The sequence below is a fragment of the Lithobates pipiens genome, unplaced genomic scaffold (assembly GCF_037356315.1).
Source record: "Lithobates pipiens isolate NorthernLeopardFrog02 unplaced genomic scaffold, aLitPip1_a1.2 Scaffold_3, whole genome shotgun sequence".
NCBI lineage: Eukaryota > Metazoa > Chordata > Amphibia > Anura > Ranidae > Lithobates > Lithobates pipiens.
In genome coordinates, this window is record NW_027507790.1 from 112,747,046 (window position 1) to 112,766,308 (window position 19,263).

At 41.6% G+C, this 19,263-nt stretch overlaps 1 protein-coding gene across 5 annotated transcripts in view; it reads right to left on the reverse strand.

The window, feature by feature from the left end:
- The window catches only part of CSNK1G3 (casein kinase 1 gamma 3), a 195,332-nt gene that overhangs the window by 132,236 nt on the left and 43,833 nt on the right, over nt 1-19,263 (reverse strand). For all 5 annotated transcript variants that reach the window (XM_077462179.1, XM_077462180.1, XM_077462181.1 and 2 more), the window contains one exon: nt 13,391-13,813. In XM_077462179.1, the coding sequence (XP_077318305.1) occupies nt 13,391-13,565 (175 nt within the window). In that variant the 5' untranslated portion in view covers nt 13,566-13,813. The remainder of the gene's footprint in view (nt 1-13,390; nt 13,814-19,263) is intronic.

Below are 19,263 nucleotides of genomic sequence, written 5' to 3' on the forward strand. Positions count from 1 at the left end.
CCACAGCGGAACCATGTGAACTGGCTCCATAGAGAGGAGCCTGCATCCAATTCGCAATTGGGGGAATCCAGCCTCATACAACGTCAATGCCACAGCGTGTAAAAAGTCAGTACCTTGAAAAGTTGCACTGAAAGTCGCGCGACTTTGGAGTTGGGCTAGTGTGAAACAAGCTTTAGTTCGTTGTTACTGAAAGTTTCCCATTAGAAGTTTTTTTTTTTTTTTCAATCTTTTTCTCTTCTGGTGACAACTTAAAAGGCCTGCTTTCTTTTAATCAAGGTGACATTGGTATATTTCACAAAACGAAGAGACAGGCAAAAAAAAAAAAAAAAAAAAACACACACACACACCCGACAATTTCTAACTATCCACCACTGTCGAAGAAGAAAATAAAAATAAAAGTAAAAAGGTCTTTTTCACCAATTTACCATGCTGAGGTACAAAATATGCCATTTGGTCTTTGAAAACAAACTGAAAAAAATATATTTAGATTATAGATTAGAATAAAAATACGCAGCATGATTCTTATCATCAAATGATCATTATCAGCATTTGATTTAGATTGAGCACTTTTTTTTTTTTGCTTGATTTGGTGTGGTTTTCTTTCGTGGAACACAAACCAATGTAGAATTTCCGATTATGAACAGACATTCGCATAAAGAAAGCAGATGACAAAGATGAAATTTAGCGTAGTTTTACCGTTGTTTTATTGGCAGTATTCGGCCACTAGTGGGGTGCTAGCGTGCGAGAAAGGGTTAAAACCAATGCAAAGTGCTGTTGCAGAGGCGATTTGCCGGCGGTATAGCCGAGCTGCCCCATTCATTTCAATGTGAAGGAGCGGTGTACACACTGCTCCAAAGGTGCTGCTAGCAGGACTTTTTTTTACCGTCCTACCCTCGGGTTTTCACACTGGAGTGTGAGGTGCGGCTCTTTCAGGGCGCTTTGCAGGTGCCATTTTTAGCGCTGTAGCGCCTGCAAAGCACCTCAGTGTGAAAGGGGTCTAATTGCTTGTGGCTTCTTATGCAAGTTAGTCCAGGGAGCCGGACTGTCTGAGGAAGTCCTTGTTATGATAAATAGGACTAGCTCTACTCTTTAAGGTGACTTTTGTCTGAGATAATGGGAGTAACCATTATCTGATGGTTTGCTGTATAAATTCAGTGTTTCTCCAAAAATAAAGCAGTTTGTTTCCTGGTGTACTCCAAGACTAGTGTTTGGTCCTTGAGGTTTCTATAGCCAGATCCAGTGATCTTTTTTTCCAGGACTAGGGAAGCGGCTTCTTGGCGGATGCACCCAACAGGGAGTCCGGAGTCCGTCACAACTATATGACATCATTTTGTGCCCGACTAAACCAACTTATCCAGATGAAAAAAAAATTCTGAGAGAAGACAAACATTAGCAAGGGCAAGCATCTCCAGGGTTTCTTATAGGCTATTGCATGCTACAACCTTCATCTAACCCTACACAGCGGAACAAATTAGTCCCATAGAAGTGAAGCAAGAGTGGTGAATACAATGTCGCTATGCTTGAAAATATCCATCCATCCCGAGAGAAGCAAAATTTCAATCCGCGCTCCACCTCAAATAAAAAAAAAAAAAAAAAAAAAAAAAGTGTTCCACCACCAGAATAAATGGCCACTAATCTGACACACAGGTGTAGAAAACTTTATAAATTAGATAAAGATCACTCCATCCATAGGGTTCTCCCATGGCAATCCAAGCGCTGGATTAAACAGCTGCAAGGTCCTCTTTATTCTAACTATATGGTGTCGGTGGGTACCCTTTAAATCTGCAGCAAACTCCCCAACTTGTTGGTTACACAATCTCACCCAGAGTTAACAGAAGGAAGCTTCTAATTGTGCGTTAATAAAAGTAAATCCAAACAGTAGTAAAAAAAAAAAAAGAAAAAAAAAAAAAAGTGACATTTACATCACCACCATAAAAAGGAAACATCCGGTACTGTTGGCCCAAACCAAAAGTAACGTCACTTGGCGCCGCGCTTAAGCCACCACCTACATGGTTTCTTCAGAAAGCAGATACACGATATACTGTTTTTTTTTTTTTTGTGGAAACACATTTCAGTCTTTTGCAGCAACAGAGTTAATCACTGTTTAGTAATACTCAGGCATTTTATATATTCTTTCAAATTGTGAACGACATTAAAATATAAAAATCAAAAAAAACACACAGTAAAAAAATAAAATAAAAATCTCCAAATGTTAACATAGAAGTCAAAAATTTGAAGGCAGTGTAAATAGTGTCCATAAATTACAATTATGTGAAGTCATAAATATACACTTTTGAACTTCACCTTTATCAGTTTGCACATGCCCACCTTAGTAGACAGACCTTTATATTAAAAGGTCAAGCAGAGCATGTCCCCTTTAAAGCCAAGACGGGGCTAAAGGCAAATTGAGCTCACTGGATGCAGAGATCTCCCAGTATGTGTCAGGGGGAGAACAATCTCCTCTGTGACCGCCAGAGAATGGAGCAGTGACATTTTTTCACTGCTTCATAAACAGACACCTTAATCAATCCCAACATCAGGAACTTGGGTAAAGGAAATACTGCTGTGTAATACTACGAATACCTGAGCACTCAGGATACAAAGATCTATCCAAGAAGGTGGGCATGTGCCCACAGGAAGAAGCAGAGGCGACAATTGCTTTGGCACCAGCAAACATTTATGACTTCATATACACAAGCATATTAGAGGATGTAATTTATGGACACTGTCAACCATTTGAAATATAGTCTTTAAGTTGTTGACTCTCTTTGTTGAGATTTGTTATGGTGTTTTGAATTTTCTATGAACGTCACACACAATTAATGTATTTTATTAACGTAGCACATGTCATTTGGTATTACTGCAATTGATGATATATAGAATGTGTATGGGTATAGAGAATTTGATTTGAAGCATTAGAAAGGATTGAATTATTTGCATTTAGCGTGGTATATTCCGTAAACCCATAAGTGTCTCATGGGTGCTTACAAGGGTCAATGGAAGGGAAGAGTCTACACATTTTCCACCAGTATCGATGTGCATAGATTGTTTACTGTACTAAAATACAGCACATGGAACATCTTCGCAATACATCTCTAAGGAGTATGTTGAATTAAATATAATAACCGTGTACAGGGCTTGCCTGATCTTCTACCCTTAGGGAGTAAGGGCATCATCTTTATACCAGATAAAATGGTATATTAGGATATTAAACCACTATGCCTGTAGAGCATATCTAGCAAAAGCCTGAAGATCATAAAGCATAAGCAGAGAAACAGAGTTTGCTTTATATTATCCCTGTGTGTGTTGAATGTCCTTTTCACTTGCACACAACTGCTTCCGTTTACTAAAACGAGACCCAATGCATAAAAAAAACAAAAAAATAAATAAAATACAAACACAACCCTCATAAGTACACAAAAAAAAAATGTAATATGAAAAAACAAAAAGAATGAGTTTGTTTTCAGGAATGCGTGAACCCCAAGCATAATTAAATAAACAGCAGCTAGTTAAGTCACAGGGCAGCGGAGATCTCCATTAGTGGACGATTATTTCAATCGGCCTATGCCGTCAGAAATACCAGTATTGTCCTGGGAATGAAGGAAAACTCTGGATCCAGTCCAGAAAGCCGCTATATACACAAACTGTAATAGGAGGCCTCTTTAGAGCCACTGCAAACTGAATACCAAGCAAGCACGTCTCTCCAAAACCTAATCACTGCATGTGACTTAAAGTCCAAGGACCAAAAAGCCAAATAAACCAACAGCGCTCTGTAAAGCAGGCCACGGATTATACGATTTTCTTTTCTCCAATCCCTGATCAATACAGTGTGTTGATGGGGGAATCCCTCCCATGGAGCCATTGTGTTCTCCCGACAGGGGGACGCTGGGAACCGTCCCTGTCGGGAAGACACATCTATTATTGCTGGCGGCTATAGCCCCTGGCAATAATCAAGTGCCAAAAATCACATTTTTGACAGGCTGGTTGTAGCCAAGTCAACCAATGGCCCGACTTGGGTACAATCCGCCTACCCATAGATGGAATGAATCTCGGCCGGTGCCTGCTTAACAGGTCGAGATTTTGTCCATCTATGGCCAGTAGGAGAAGTTAACCACTTGCCGACCACTGCACGCCAATATACGTCGGCACAATGGCAGAGGTGGGCAAATGGGCGCACCTGCCAGTGTCATTTACACAGTAATCAGTGCATTTTTATAGCACTGATCGATGTATAAAATGACAATGGACTTAAAATAGTGTCAAAAGTGTACAATGTGTCTGCTATAATGTCGCAGTCACGATAAAAAACAAACAAAAAACAAAAATAAACACAGATCGCCACCATTAATAAATACATTTATAATAAAAATGTCATAAAACTATCCCCTATTTTGTAGTCGCTATAAAAATGTTGCTCAAACCAATCAATATAGACTTATTGCAATTTTTACCAAAAATATGTAGAAGAATACACATCGGCCTAAACTGAGGGGGGGGGGGGGGGGAACTGTTTATATATTTATGTGGGGATATTTATTTAAGCAAAAAATAATTTTCAACATTTTTGCTCTTTTTATAAAAATAGAAACCGCAGAGTTGATCAAATACCACCAAAAGAAAGCTACGTGTGAGGAAAAAGGGACGTCAATTTTGTTTGGGTGTAACCTCACAGGACCGCGCAAATGTCAGTTAAAGCGTTGCAGTGCCAAATCGCAAAGAGTGCTCTGGTCAGGAAGAGGGTAAAATCTTCCGGGGCTGAAGCAGTTAATACTCTTTTTTAAAAGGATGGTATGTTGAATCTTCAACATTTTGCAGTGCTCTGAGCATGGCCTCTATCAGACACTTACAAGTGAATCAGACAGAATGTCTCTAGCGGCACTTTGTGATTACACCCACCAACCCCTACCCATCAGTGGGGTAATGCCTGGTAAACACTACTAGAAGCTCATGAGGAAGTCTATGTACTAAATATGCAATGTTAGTAGAGCAATCTCCCTACTGAGCCATTGTGTCCCCAACAAAATACTTTTCCAAACAAAAATTTTCAACGAAATTTCAAACAAAATTCTAGCGGTATAAAACCAGCTAGACACCTACATTAGATTTGTTACATGTTCTTATTCAAATAGCAGAATCTACAAATATTTTAACATGGGACTAAAAGCACTTTACATCACCTCTGTAACGGTCTGGGCCCCTCAACAGCATCTTCACCCTGGGTGCCAATTTCAGGCATCTCCACTGGCCGGAGCCAGTCATCCTGGCACACATGGACCGTGCCAGTGATGCAAGCCAAGCTGTGCAGCTCAGTGTACATGCCACAGAAGACAGCGGGCAGACAGGTAAGTGTATTTTAGTGCAGAAGAGACATTGAGGTTTATTTACTAAAGGCAAATCTACTTTGTACCGCAAGTGCACTCGCATAATCCAGATCTACAGCGACTGCACTTCTTAGTGCTATTGTAGTGCAAAGTGGATTTGCCTTTAGTAAATCAACCCCATTCTCTTCTGAGATCATAGCCTGCCTACTATCTGTGAATTTGCGCTCAGATCCGCTTTAAAATTTGCCATTTATAATTTTACGTTTTTTTTTTTTTGTTAACTTCTCAACTGAAGTTTTTCCCTTCAATTTAATATGAAGTAGGGGATGGGGAGTCATGTTTACCTCTTTACAACTGTCCACAGCATAGCAGATTTATTGCTACAGGACAGCCTCTCTACAGAGAGATATATAGATAGATATATATATCTATATCTATATATACATACACACACACTTCCGGGTTTATCTTATTATACAGCGGGGGTGCCATGGACTTGCCAATCATTCGGTACTCTAACAGAATGACAGCCTGTCTATGTAAACAAGACAGACTGTCATTCCACCAGTACAGAATACATGGATCCTGTGTTCATGTGAAGCAGAAACACTGATCCATGTCTTCAAGTAGTAAAAGCACCTCCCTCACAGTTTGTAAACACTCCCTAGGCACACATTTAACCCTTTGATAGCCTCCAATGTTAACCCCCTCCCCTGCCATTAGTACAGTGACAGTGCATTTTTTTTAGCACTGATCACTCTAATGTTACTGGTCTCCAAAAAAAAAAAAAAGTGCCAATTTACGCTTTTTTTTTTTTACCAAAAACATGTAGCAGAATACATATTGGCCTACACTGATGAAATTAGATGTTTAACAATTTTCTACTGGATGCATTTTATAGCAGAAATAGCAAAAAATATTTTTTTGTGTTTTTTATTTTTCAAAACTGACAGTCGTCGTTCTTTGTTTGTAGCGCAAAAAATAAAATCCCCAGGAGGTGACCAAATGCCACCAAAAGAAAGCTCCATCTGTGTGCAAAAACAGGACATTTTATTTGGGTACAGCTTTGCACGACCGCACAATTGTCAGTTAAAGCAACGTAGTGCCCTACTGCAAAAAATGGCCTGGTCATGAAAGAGGTAAAACCTTCCAGAGCTGAAGTGGTTAAAGAAGAACGCCAGGGGAAAAAAAATACATTTTAAAATCTGCTGGCACACAAGGAGTTATGTACACTGAGGTGTATGCCACCTCACAAAGCTCTTTCAACGCAATTTACCATTTCACTAAACACTAATAGAACTAGCAATATACTTCCAGCTATGAGAACCCTACACAACAGCCATGGCATCATTTTTCAGCTGCTCTGCCCGCCCCTCCTCCTCTCTCCTGCACAAATCACAGAACAATTTGCATTCTGTGAACACATTCACAACATTCAAAGCTTTCTGTGAATGGATAGGGATAGAAGGGACGGGCAGAGTGTAGTAAAACCCATATTATCAGTACTCGGTGAAGCTGTAAAAAGTAGAAAGGTCCAGGAGCTTGCATGCCAGTAGATTTTTATATTTTCATAGCATTCATTACCCATAATTAACCCACCCTTTACTGTGCTGGCTGATCTTATTGCCCATTGTAAACACTGATTGCCCTAGCAAAGGGTTAAGACACTGAAGGCAAAGCTTGGATTCTGCATTGCATGGGGACACATTGTTAGGAAAAACTTGCTCCAAATATAAAAAGGTAAGGCATGTAAACACACGTAAAAAAACACACACACACACACACACACACACACCATTTTGCAATTGCTCAGCCACTAAGCTGAAAGACAAAAAAACATGGTTTCTTGTTGTATCTTACTTTTTTTTTTCTAGATCTACAGATCAAACAGGATAAACTTCGACCTGCAGATGAAGTCAGTTTAAAGCAACCTGTGCGCAGTCACGTTGGAACAGGCAGGGTCCGTCCCCAAACTATTCGCACAAATTTGGGAGCATAAAATTGTCCAAAGCGTCTTGGTATGCTGACGCCTTAAGAGTTCCCTTCACTGGAACTAAGGGGCCAAGCTCAACCCCTGAAAAACAACCCCACACCATAATCCCCCCTCCAACAAATGATTTGGACCAGTGCACAAAGCAAGGTCCCTAAAGACATGGATGAGCAAGTTTGGAGTGGAGGAACTTGACTGGCCTGCACAGAGTCCTGACCTCAACCTGATGGTGAATGGGAATAAACATTTGCCTGCAAAAGACGATCTACACTTTAAGTGATGAATTTCTCTACATTTGGAGCACTGGAACAAGGTTTGCTCTTCCCACCTGGGATAGACAGGAGGTTCCCCCTATATCTAGCATGGGCTTGACATGCTAAAGTGTTTGCACATACCGTATTTTTCTTTGAACTATCCATTAAAAAAGGGTGTGAGTTTTCAAAGTTTGGAGATATATGGGGAAACAGAAGCTAGTAACAAAAAGAAAAGCTTTGAGTTCATCATGAGTATACCTTGAGAAGAGAAATTTTCTTTGTTCAGTGTCTAGACTAGGGGTGTCCAAACTTTTTCAAAGAGGGCCGGATTTGATGAAGTGAACATGCGTGAGGGCCGACCATTTTGCTTGACATTCTTTGAACCGTTAAAATTCGGTCTAAGTGTGTTCATTCGAGCACTACACTGCCCAACAAGAATGCTCTCGCCTTTGTGGCTGTCTGTGGGAAGAGATGAGCTTGGGCGTATTATTTGGATAATACCGTATTAATTGGCGTATAACGCGCACCTTCCACTTTAAGGAGGGAAGTTTCAGGAAAAGTTGTTTTTTTAAATAAAGAACTGTGAAGCAAAATAATGGTCAATGCCCATCTGCAGACCCACCATTGCCATGAATGTAGCCTCCACCACAGCCAGGAATGCCCCGACGAGTGCCAAGGGAGAATCTCCTGTTAACACTGTGGCCTCTTTAATAGGAAGTCCCGCCTTCTTTGATGGACAGAACAATCGTCCATTGGCAGCGCCGGAGACGGGACTTCCTATTACAGAGGCCGCCCTGTGTATGACGCTCGGTCCTGTCTCCTCCCTGTCCCTTCTGAAGCATATACATCTTTTGTGGCCCCCTGGCGCTGGGAGATCGTCGGGGGCCACAAAAATATATGTCCAAATAACCAGGCGGGCCATTCAAAACCCGGCCGCGATTGGCCAGCGGGCCGGACTTTGGACATGCCTGGTCTACACAGAAACAAGGATCAAACAAGAGAAGGACCCCTTCACACATTATAAATTGGTAGGATTTCGCACTACTTATGAAAAGATTTTCTGTATTTTTTTGCTTCAATGTTATTGAAGGAAGAGTGGCAACAATAACTTGCACAGCATTGTGACACCTTAATTCTGTATGAATTTAAAACTTGAGCACTTCTTTCTTACACATTTATGTGACATGGAGACAGAGTAGGCTGGTCTATACTTTTCAATCTACACAAGCCAATTCCATGAAGGGATGTCACATCTTCCTACAGAAACACACATCCTGTATTATACAATCCCCATACATAAAACAAACCCCCCACGTATTTATGTCTCTACGCTGTAATAGGCCTGTGACTGGTCAGACGTCTCCTTCCCCCTCTCCGCTCAAAGTACAATATTGAGTTACCCCGCCATGTTCCTCAGAGAAGATGGCTTCTGGAAAATGACTCAAATCAACACTGGGCCTGGGTTCTCCATTATCACAACACAACTATTAGGTGTTAACATCTTTCCTTTATTACAGCTTACCATATACTGTACATCTAATAGTTAAAAATGCAAATAAAACACAAAATTCAATAGAACTTAGTGATATTAAAGGCAAACTATTAAAACACACAATATGTATCCTGCTCGGTGCAGCAGATTTGCACAGAACAGCCCTGTTCCTTTGCTCAGGTACCTCCAGAGTAAGCAACTTGCAATGGGGGCACCCAAGCAGGGACGCTCCCAAGCCGCTGCTCTGGGGCCATTAAGACACAAATCCTTGGCCCCGCCCTCTCCTCATTAGCTGTGATTGACAGCAGCGGGAGCCAATGGCTCCCACTCCTGTCTCAACCAATGATGAGAAGAGTCCCCTGAGAGCCAATGCTCTTGTGCACACCACTGGATCGAGAGGAGCTCAGGTAAGCATTAGGGGGGCTGGGAGGACTGCTGCACACAGTTTATTTACCTTCATGCATAGAATGGGAATACTATGTCACACGTGTTACAAAGCCATATGCTCTCCCCCCACAGATATGCAACTAAGGCCCCTTTCACACTGGGGCGGTGCAGGCGTCGGTGGTAAAGTGGCGCTATTTTTAGCGCCGCTTTACAGTTGTTTTAGCGGCAGTATTCAGCCGAAAGGATCAAAACTGCCCGCAAAGCGTCGCTGCCTGCGATATAGCCACGCTGCACCATTGATTTCAATGGGTAGGAGCGGTTTAGGAGTGGTGAATACACCACCCCAAAGATGCTGCTAACAGGACTTTTTTTACCGTCCTGTTAGCGCAATGCTCCAGTGTGAAAGGAACAGTTTTTTTCTGGCACTATTTTCAGCTTTGTAGCGCCTGAAAAACATATCAGTGTGAAAGGGGCCTAAGGCTTAGGGGTTGATTTACTAGAACCGAGGATTGCGATATCTGGTGCAGCTCTGCATAGAAACCAATCAGCTTCCAGATTATTTAGTCAAAGCTTAATTGAACAAGATGAAGTTAGAAGCCAATTGCCTACCATGCACAGCTGCACCAGATATTGCACTGTCCAGTTCTAGAAAATCAACCCCGGTGTCCCCCTGTATGTGTGATGTATGGTGTTCCCTCCAAGGTCCACACTCGTGCAAATGCAATTAAAGCAAGGCATCTCCTACAAGCCTACGCACGCAACTAATGCATCATATCCCCTGCATTAATACAAATGTAACCAATGCATGGTGTCCCTAGAATGCATACACACATAACCAAGTCATAGTGTACCCTGCACACAGGAGTAACTGGTGTAAGGAAACCATTGCAGGGCAACAGACAATACTGACTAGTTCTTTGCTCTCTGCCTGCTCATTTGTGCACAGCTTTCAGAGAGCCATAAAGTATATGAAGAGTTATGATATAATTGCAGAGTCATGTAGGGCAGAGAAAGGTGGATACACAAATGTTTCATAAGCTTATTTGGTTGCTCTGCCAAATTATCTCGCTAGGAAGGTGCCAGCTGTAAATATCTGTAAAGCATGTCAGCTGTTACTCTCTTCTGAACTAGGTCACATCAAGACACTTTGTTTACATGTCATTTCCAAGTGACTAACATGAAGGTTATGGGACTTCCATGTCACCTCTAGTTTTATTTTTAAAGTAAAACCGCGCTAGTAAAATTTGTCCGTTGTTTACTTGTTCAGGCAACCACTTTTTCTCATAGTAAAAGGTAAAATTTGTTAAATTTCACTCACCACTTTAAGACCAGGCCGATTCTGACACTTTTGTTTACATTTAAGCATCAGTCTTTTTTTTTCTAGAAAATTACTTAAAACCACCAAACATTAAATTTTTTTAAGCAGAAACCCTAGAGTATAAAATGGCATAAAATGGTAGGTGCTGAATTTTTTTCCTGCCACAAGGTATTTGCGCAGCGGTTTTTCAAACATTTTATTTTGAGAAAATATACTTTAATGTACAGTGGAACATCAGATTGCAAGTAACGTGGTTTACGAGCGTTTCGCAATACAAGCTATTAAAAATAAAAATAAAATTCTAACCCGCTTTGCGTGCCAAGTGGCTGCCCTGCTGCTTAGAGAACACAGGAAGTAGCTCACTCTGAACGGGCGCCATTCAAATACCACTTTACAATTCAATGAGTACAAAACGTTTGGAAGAGGTGGCAATCATTGCACCTTTTTACCTCATCAAATCAGAGAACTATTTATTTTTTCTATCAGAAAAGTGCAAAGTGTTCACTAAATAATGGCAGTTGCCCCACTAATTAATGGGGCACCTGCTTGGCAAGGGACCCACAAGCTAATGGAGATCACTGCAGTAGAAAAGTCACTACAGTGATTTCCAGCTTCTAAGGAGATCCCACAAGTATGTCACACAGACACTGGACCAACATAACTATGCAAAAACATCCATATCAAACGTTAGCTTTTTACCAATGATTTACTGCTGTAGATGAAACGGGTTGTTTTCTTCACTGCGTATTACTTATTCGTTTATGTGATCGAGTGATATTCTCGTTGACGATCGCCTCAAAAATGTGATTATTCTGAAAGCTTTTCCTTGCTGCACATGGTTAGCATTTAACAGCACTTCTCAGTTACAGGGGCTCTTTATAGACATGGGGGAGACTGCCCTTCACTTCCTGACCCAAAGCCACTACAGGAAGCAAGAGGAAATCTCTCCAAAAATAAAGAAATCCCTGGTTTTTTACCAAGGTCAGTGCTTTGATTCTTGCTCTGATAACCCAAACATTTAAGGGTTTTCTTTCAGCTTAACTCACAGCAAAGGGTAACTAGGACAAACGGAGAGGGTGGAATCTACCCAACGGGGGCACAGACAGCAATAAAACCTGACAGATGTTCTGATTCTTCTCTATTCTATCTAAAATAAAATAAAAAGTTAAAGTGATTGTTAAGTCTCGTCTTTTGATTTTTCTATAAAAATAACAAAACATGTTATACTTGCCTGCTCTCTGTGTAGTGGTTTTGCACAGAGCAGCCTAGGTCCTCCTCTTCAGGTCCCTTGTTGGTGCTCCTAGCCCCTTCCCTTCCTACAGAGTGCCCTCGCAGCTTGCTATGGGGTCACCCGAGCCAAGCTACAGCTCCAAGTGTCCATTCAGACATGGAGCAGTGGTTCGGCCCTTCCCCCTCTCTCTCCTGATTGGCTAACTCACTTTGATGGACAGCAGCCAATAGCACCGCTGCTGTGTCTCAGCTAATCAGAAGTCCCGGACGGCTGAGACACTCATGGACATCGCTGGACAGAGTTGAGGCTCAGGTAAATATTAGGGGGACTGAGGGGGGCAGCTGCACACAGAAGGCTTTTTATTTTAATGTATAAAATGCATTAAGATTAAAAAAAAAAAAAAAATCTGACTTACAACCACTCTAAGCCTTAGTTATACGTCTAAAGCCTTTGAGTTTACCTTAATGTATTCCCTGCATTAAAGGTAAAAAAACACCCCATTTCCCTCCCCCACTTTCTAAGCACTTACCTGAGCCTTTCATTATTCCAGTGCTGCACTCTTCTCTCCCCTCTTGTGGGGGTACACTGAGAAGAGAAGGCGCACCGTTCGGAGACCCGCAGAAGAGGCGGCTCAGGGTCGCACTCTGTGAAACCATTGCACAGAGCAGGTAAGTATGACATGTTTATCATTTCAAGAGAAAAAAAAAAAAAAAAGTGAGCGTTTTAAAGTTTAGCTTTACGAAGCCATAAACATTGAAAGAAAGCTTTTTTTCCTATAATAATATTATTATTTTTTTTTTTAAAGTAGTGCAAGTACCTGAATCATACCTGGTATAACAGCCCCTTGGAGAAAGAAGCAGAGCAAGTCAGCAAGTTGTGCTTATGAGCAAACAAGGAACATTGGGGGAAAAGCGTGACAGAAAGATGAGCTCATCATTCTGCTGCTGTAAGTTGGCCCTAACTGCAGCAGAAAAAGCCTGTCTACTGCCATGATAAACAGGGACATGCTGTGTGGTAGAGCTGTGTACATTTGAAAACTGGATGGACAGAAATACAAATCCTTTGGGAGAGAAAACCGCATTTGTATATGTATTTTTATCTGTGTATTCAGTCGCTTGCCTGCAGTTTAGCTTTAAAAAGCAACTGGGAGGGAAAAATAAAAATAATAGCAAAAATAAAGTTTATTTTAAACTTACTTTACGCTGAACCATTGTATATGACGTATCATCTTACTATAATCAATCCAAGACGTACTATATTCTGATATACATATATGCGCATCAATCCCTGCTCTAGAGGAGCTTACAATCTAATACCAAATAAATACAAACCAATGCCGTGTCCTGGATTAGTTGAAGTAACAACCTTTGTTTTCCATGAAAAGACTGATCTCTTACCTAATCGCAGTTCTCCAAAATTGCCACAGCCAATTTTTTTCCCCACTCTAAAATTAGGCCCGACCATCAATACTCCAGAGTTCGAAGAGCCAGTACGTGTGTTGTGACCTGATCGGCCACTAGGTCGGGCCATTCTTTCATCGGGTTTGTCTTTGTCTTTCTTTTTACCATCCATATCAAGTTTACGGTACTCCACTTTGAATTCTTTTTTTAAAAACAAGCAAACTCAAATTGGGTGCTGTAGAAATGGAAACATAACTAGTGAAGTTCCCTTGATGGATGCTGCTATTCTCTTTTTCGATGGTGATGAGGACTCAACAAAGGCGGGTTCATCCCATTCGCAAATTATTTCCACTGGGGACTTGGGTACAGTGAAGTTTATCCTGTGGGGTAATTCCTCCTTCCGCTTGTCCTGGGTCAAACCTAGAAGTAAAACCACACAAGAAAAACAAAATTAAAAAAAAAGTTAATATAAACCACAGGCATGAAAATTTATTAAAAATGCAAATGAATTAAGTGTACAATTTGTTTACAGGAATTGACAAATAAAATGCTTAGAAGTAATGTTATGGTCTTGTTCATTTTTTTGGTAAAGATATGAAGTTCGGGAGCTAATTAGGGCATGAAAACTCCATTAGAAAATGAAACCTTTGAAGTCAGTGCAGTTAGGGCCTGGTTTTCACAGGCAGCCATTTGAGAGAAAACTGATTGTGCAGAAATATATTTAGATAAAGACGACTTTGTTGTTTAGTTCCACAGAAACATGATGCATTTAACGCTACAATCCGCCTTGTTCACAATAAAAGGCTGAGAAACGAGGTAAAATAAGGTGAAGTGGGACCGATTCTTTAAAAATGGTAAATGGCAAAGTGAACCCAAGGTTGCTTCAAACTTTTATTTTTTAATGACGTGTGTGTGTATATATGTGTGTATGTGTATGTGTGTGTATGTGTGTGTATGTGTATGTGTATGTGTATGTGTATGTGTATGTGTGTGTATGTGTGTGTGTGTGTGTGTGTGTGTGTGTGTGTGTGTGTGTGTGTGTGTGTGTGTGTGTGTGTATGTGTATATATATATATATATATATATATATATATATATATATATATATATATATATATATATATATATATATATATATATATATATATATATATATATATATATATATATATATTGTAGACATGTCACTGGAGAAGTGGTTGAGGGGGTGTACATCTCACCTAGGTTGCTACACAGTGTGAGATGGTAAATCCAGGATGGATCAGTTTCTCAGCAGCGATATGCTGCTGAGTTGTTATTTAATTTTGCCGGGCCTGGGTTTATATGGAATGGCAGGTAGGTTTGGTAGAGGGACCTGTCATTCCACATCCCCCGATCCAGTTCTGGGTTTGGGATCAGGTGAGCTTTGATCCTAATTAGCCTGGGAAGCTAAAGGCTCTGCAGGGTCTGCAGGTGTTTGCTCTCAGCCAGGGAATGAACAATCTGTGTGTTGAAGGAAGCTGCAAGCACAGCCACTGCTGGAGCTAAAACTCACCCTGCGATATCCAGGCGAAAGACGCTGTGTTTGTAAGTGTCAGATAGGTGAGCAGAACCTGTTAGTAAGCGCCCAGCCGGGCTAGGACTTTTATTTTTGTTGTACTTAGAAAGCACGGTGTTGCTGTATATTTTGTTTGCTGGACTGTTTGTACCACGAATAAACGCCAAGATCTGCTTTATAAATTCCAAGTCTGCTGTGAACTGTGTCCAAACACACCCTACCCCGGGAAGATCCCTTACAATATATATATATATATATATATGTGCGTGCGTGCGTGCGTGCGTGCGTTGATTGATAAACGAAAAAAGGGGGGGGAGTTTAAAAGGGTAACTCCAACTAAAGCTTTATTATTTTAAGTGCAGAAAGGCGTGTCAGGTTATTATTGCAGGATCCAGCCTTGCTAGAAAGATTTCCCCTTACTTCCTTTCCATATGACAACATGGTCATCCTGACAGGATGTGGGGGGAAATAACCAATAGGAACAGACGGCAATATAACATTGTCACAGAGATAAGAAAATGTAAGTAATCGAGCCAATAGGACCACAGAGAGCAGTAACTGAAAGAGGTTCTAACCCTTCCCCACTATGCAAAACCTTAAAGTGTAAGTTCACCTTTACAGAAAATCTGTAAGATGACCTTGCACTGGACCCCCATCCCGGTCCGGCCCCTCAATCCCACCAGGGACCAGAACACGGCTTCACCGCTCCGGGATTTGAAATCCTCTCAAATTGCTCTCCTCTCAGTGCAGACAGGAGGGGCTAGACAGATTCTGATTGATCAATACTATCCATGTGACTGTGCTGACCAATTAGAATGCCTCTTGTCCTCACTGTCTGGCGGAGGGCACCCTTCCCACCTCCATGAGTCATGCACACATAATACTAATCCATAAAGCCCTTAAGGACCCCACATCCTGCGCCTCATATAGGCCTATCGCCCTCCTAAATGCAGACTTCAAAATCCTTACCAAATTGCTCACTATGAGACTACAGCCCCTTCTTTATACGTTACGCCCCTTTCCGCAAGCGCCCGCCCCCTTCAGCAAGTGCCCCGCTGCCTGCTGGGAAACACACAGCTCCCAGAGGCAGCGGGGACCGTCCGGATTGCGCCGCGCGGCTCGCGCATGCGCAGTAGGCAACCGGGAAATGAAGCCGAAAGGCTCCAGTTCCTGATTCCCATACCCAAGATGGCGGCGGCAGGACCTGCCAGACGAGCGAGCGATCGGCTTCGGGAGCCGACATCGCGGGCGCGCTGGACAGGTAAGTGTCACTATTTAAAAGTCAGCAGCTGCAGTATTTGTAGCTGCTGGCTTTTAAAAAAAATAAAAAATTAAAAAAAATTTAAAAAAAACGCGGAGTCCCGGTGGACTCCCGCTTTAATGATGTATGATGGAAACATACACACATAGATTTTGCTGTATATCTACAATAGAATGGTTGTCCATTTAAAGTGTAACCAGGCACATTATATATAATTTTATATACCCTGCATATTAAACAGTGCACAAATATAATACGTTTCGGTTGGAAGGCACATGCGTTGGTTGGGGTGACATTAAGAATGAATAGCAATGTAGCACAAGAGGAAAAAACTGTTACAGGGGGTCCCCAACTTACGACCATCTACTTACGAAGCGGGCGCTGCGGGGACCCTCTGCCATTTTGCGCGTACATCAGCCGTTCCGAGAATGCACGGCCAGACGGAGCCTCGGAAAATGACAGAAAACATCGGAAATGTCCGTAATTTGTCGCTCAATCGCAGAACGGCATTCAAATGGACATCTGAAATGCCCGTAATTGGCATTCTGAACATCCGCAGCCGACTTACGAACATTTCCAAATTACAAACAGGACAGTTCCCAACATGTAACCCGGGGACCCCCTGTATATTGTACAGTTACCACCATAATAGGTGTTCCCATTGGAAGACTTAACATACCCTCTTGTTCTGGTCATAGGCTTTAAAGCAGGGCCCTCAACCTTTTGAAGAGCGAGGGCCACATAAATGATTTGGTAACACAATGAACTATGGGGTTTTACCACTCCCCCAAACCAAAAATGTAAGCCCTTACTGTCCTGAGCCCCCTATAAAGATGCCGTCATACGGATGTGCTGTGGTTTACCCAGGCTGCTAGAAAGGTCTCAGGCGAAGTGCACTTGGTATCACTACACCTGGGACAGGAGCCAGTACAGAGGAAGTATGGACTTATGTGGCTCCTGTTTCCTCCTCTGCTGGCACTGCCTTCATGCACGCTGATGCTCTGGGATGGCAGGTGGGCAACCCATTCATCTGAATTTTGGCTTGTCAATCCACCATCATCCCAAAGCATGAGGCTGCAGGCCACATCAGAGGGTTCCACGGGCCATATGGGTTGGGCACCACTGCTTTAAAGCCCAATTCCAGGTTTTAGTGAACTTTAAATAGTTTGTTTTGACCAACACATGCAAAAGCTGCGTGCATCTCATAAAACGTATGCAGCATCAGCTTGTGACATCTGCCCACTTAAGCCAATCAGAGGAATTCATTCATTCAAAAAATACAGTAACGCTCAGGTCAACTCCATTTTGTAGCAGGATGAGCAGTTCACATCCCGCTCGCTGTCAGATCACAACAATGTAAACAATTCTGTAGACGATCCAGGTTATACAGTACACAGAGTCACCGTCTCCTTGCACTTCTTTCGTTTCTAGGTATACACACTGCACAGCATCTGTAAAATGCAGCTAAAAAAGGTGCTGGGTACAATATAGTGGCTGTGCGCTAAAAAAGAAGGAATTGTCACAGATAAATCGGGCAATTATGTAATGTCAAATTCCTCAAGCTTCACCTCTGTATGTAATGGCTTAGCAAGAAAAAAAAAAAAAAAAAAAAAAAAAAAAAGACTGCCCTACCTAGATGCATGCAATTACCTAGAATCACATTACTTTCTATTAAAGCCCTCAGAACTGTTTGAACATATTTCGACCACACAAGCCAAAAACAAAACAAAAGCGTTGAAATTACAGTGTCAGCACAAGTTGGAACAGCAGTGCCAAGACGGGACTACTTAAATCAACAGAGTCTCAGGGTTATTATTCATAGTCTGCTGCACACTACTCATTCCTTAGCAGATCTTAGCTGTCCTTTATACCAATACTCGTGTCAATCAAAAAACATTTTATATGCAAAAAGTAAAATGAATTACCATTTATACTCCTGTGTGCGCGCGCGCGCGCGCGCACACACACACACACACACACACACACACACACACACATCGGAATGTGGGACTGAATCACACTGTCATCAGCGCACAATTGTTAGTTGCTTGTAATTAATACACCAATTTAGGTGGTTTATTTGAAGTGATTAGCGAGAACCTCCAACAGACCATGAATAGTTCTTTATTGCACAATGTAATCAGCGAGAAGTAGATCATAACTTAGAGAAGAAATATAGGAAAAATGGTCTTTTTCATTTTGCATAGAGCAAGAAAAAGGTTATAACCTGTCAGATTTATTTTCACCATCTGTGTCCCATTGCGGAGATTTCACTTCACTTCCTGTCCCACCAAAGCCACACAGGAAGTGAAAGGAAATCCCTGCAAAAAGAAAATTCCTCCCCCCCCCCCCCCCCATGTCACCAGAACCAGTTTCCCCATTGGAACATTTTCTCTCTATCACTTTTCTGGGAACCCATAATTTGGGATTTTCTTTTACTTTCAATCAGAATGATAAACAGGACAAAGAGAGAGGATAAGTCACCCTAATGGACAAACAGACAGCAATAAAAAAAACGGGACATGTTCCAATTTATCCCTACTCAAAACTTGAGGCTGGGTTCACATTAATGCTAATTGGATGCCGATTTTCTCCACATCCAATTCGCATAGCAGGAGATTGTGACTGGCTCTGTATGGAGCCGATTCACACACACACACAGGAGCCCTGTGCGTCTTTTGGTCCATTTCAGGTCCAAATTCAGCCAAAAATTTGGGCTAAAATTGAACCGGTGAATGGAGATGCCCGAACCCCTGCTGTGAGCCGTTTTTGTGCTCTAGAGCAAACCCAGTCTAAAAAAAAAAAAAAAAAAAGTTTTGCATGTAATAAAATTCATCAAATTAAGCAATATTAAGAAAAAAAAAAAAAATCTTCACAGAATAGTCCATTTACTGTGATCCAAAGAAAAGTGCAGGAACAAATGAATCCTATCAATAACGCTCCCCCACAAACCATGTGTGAGGAATACAAACTCACCAGAACTTTATAATAAATACACCTTTTAGCAATATTCAACGCTTTCAGCCAACAATGTGTATGGAAGCACAGGGTATCTCCTTGGCAATGGTCAAA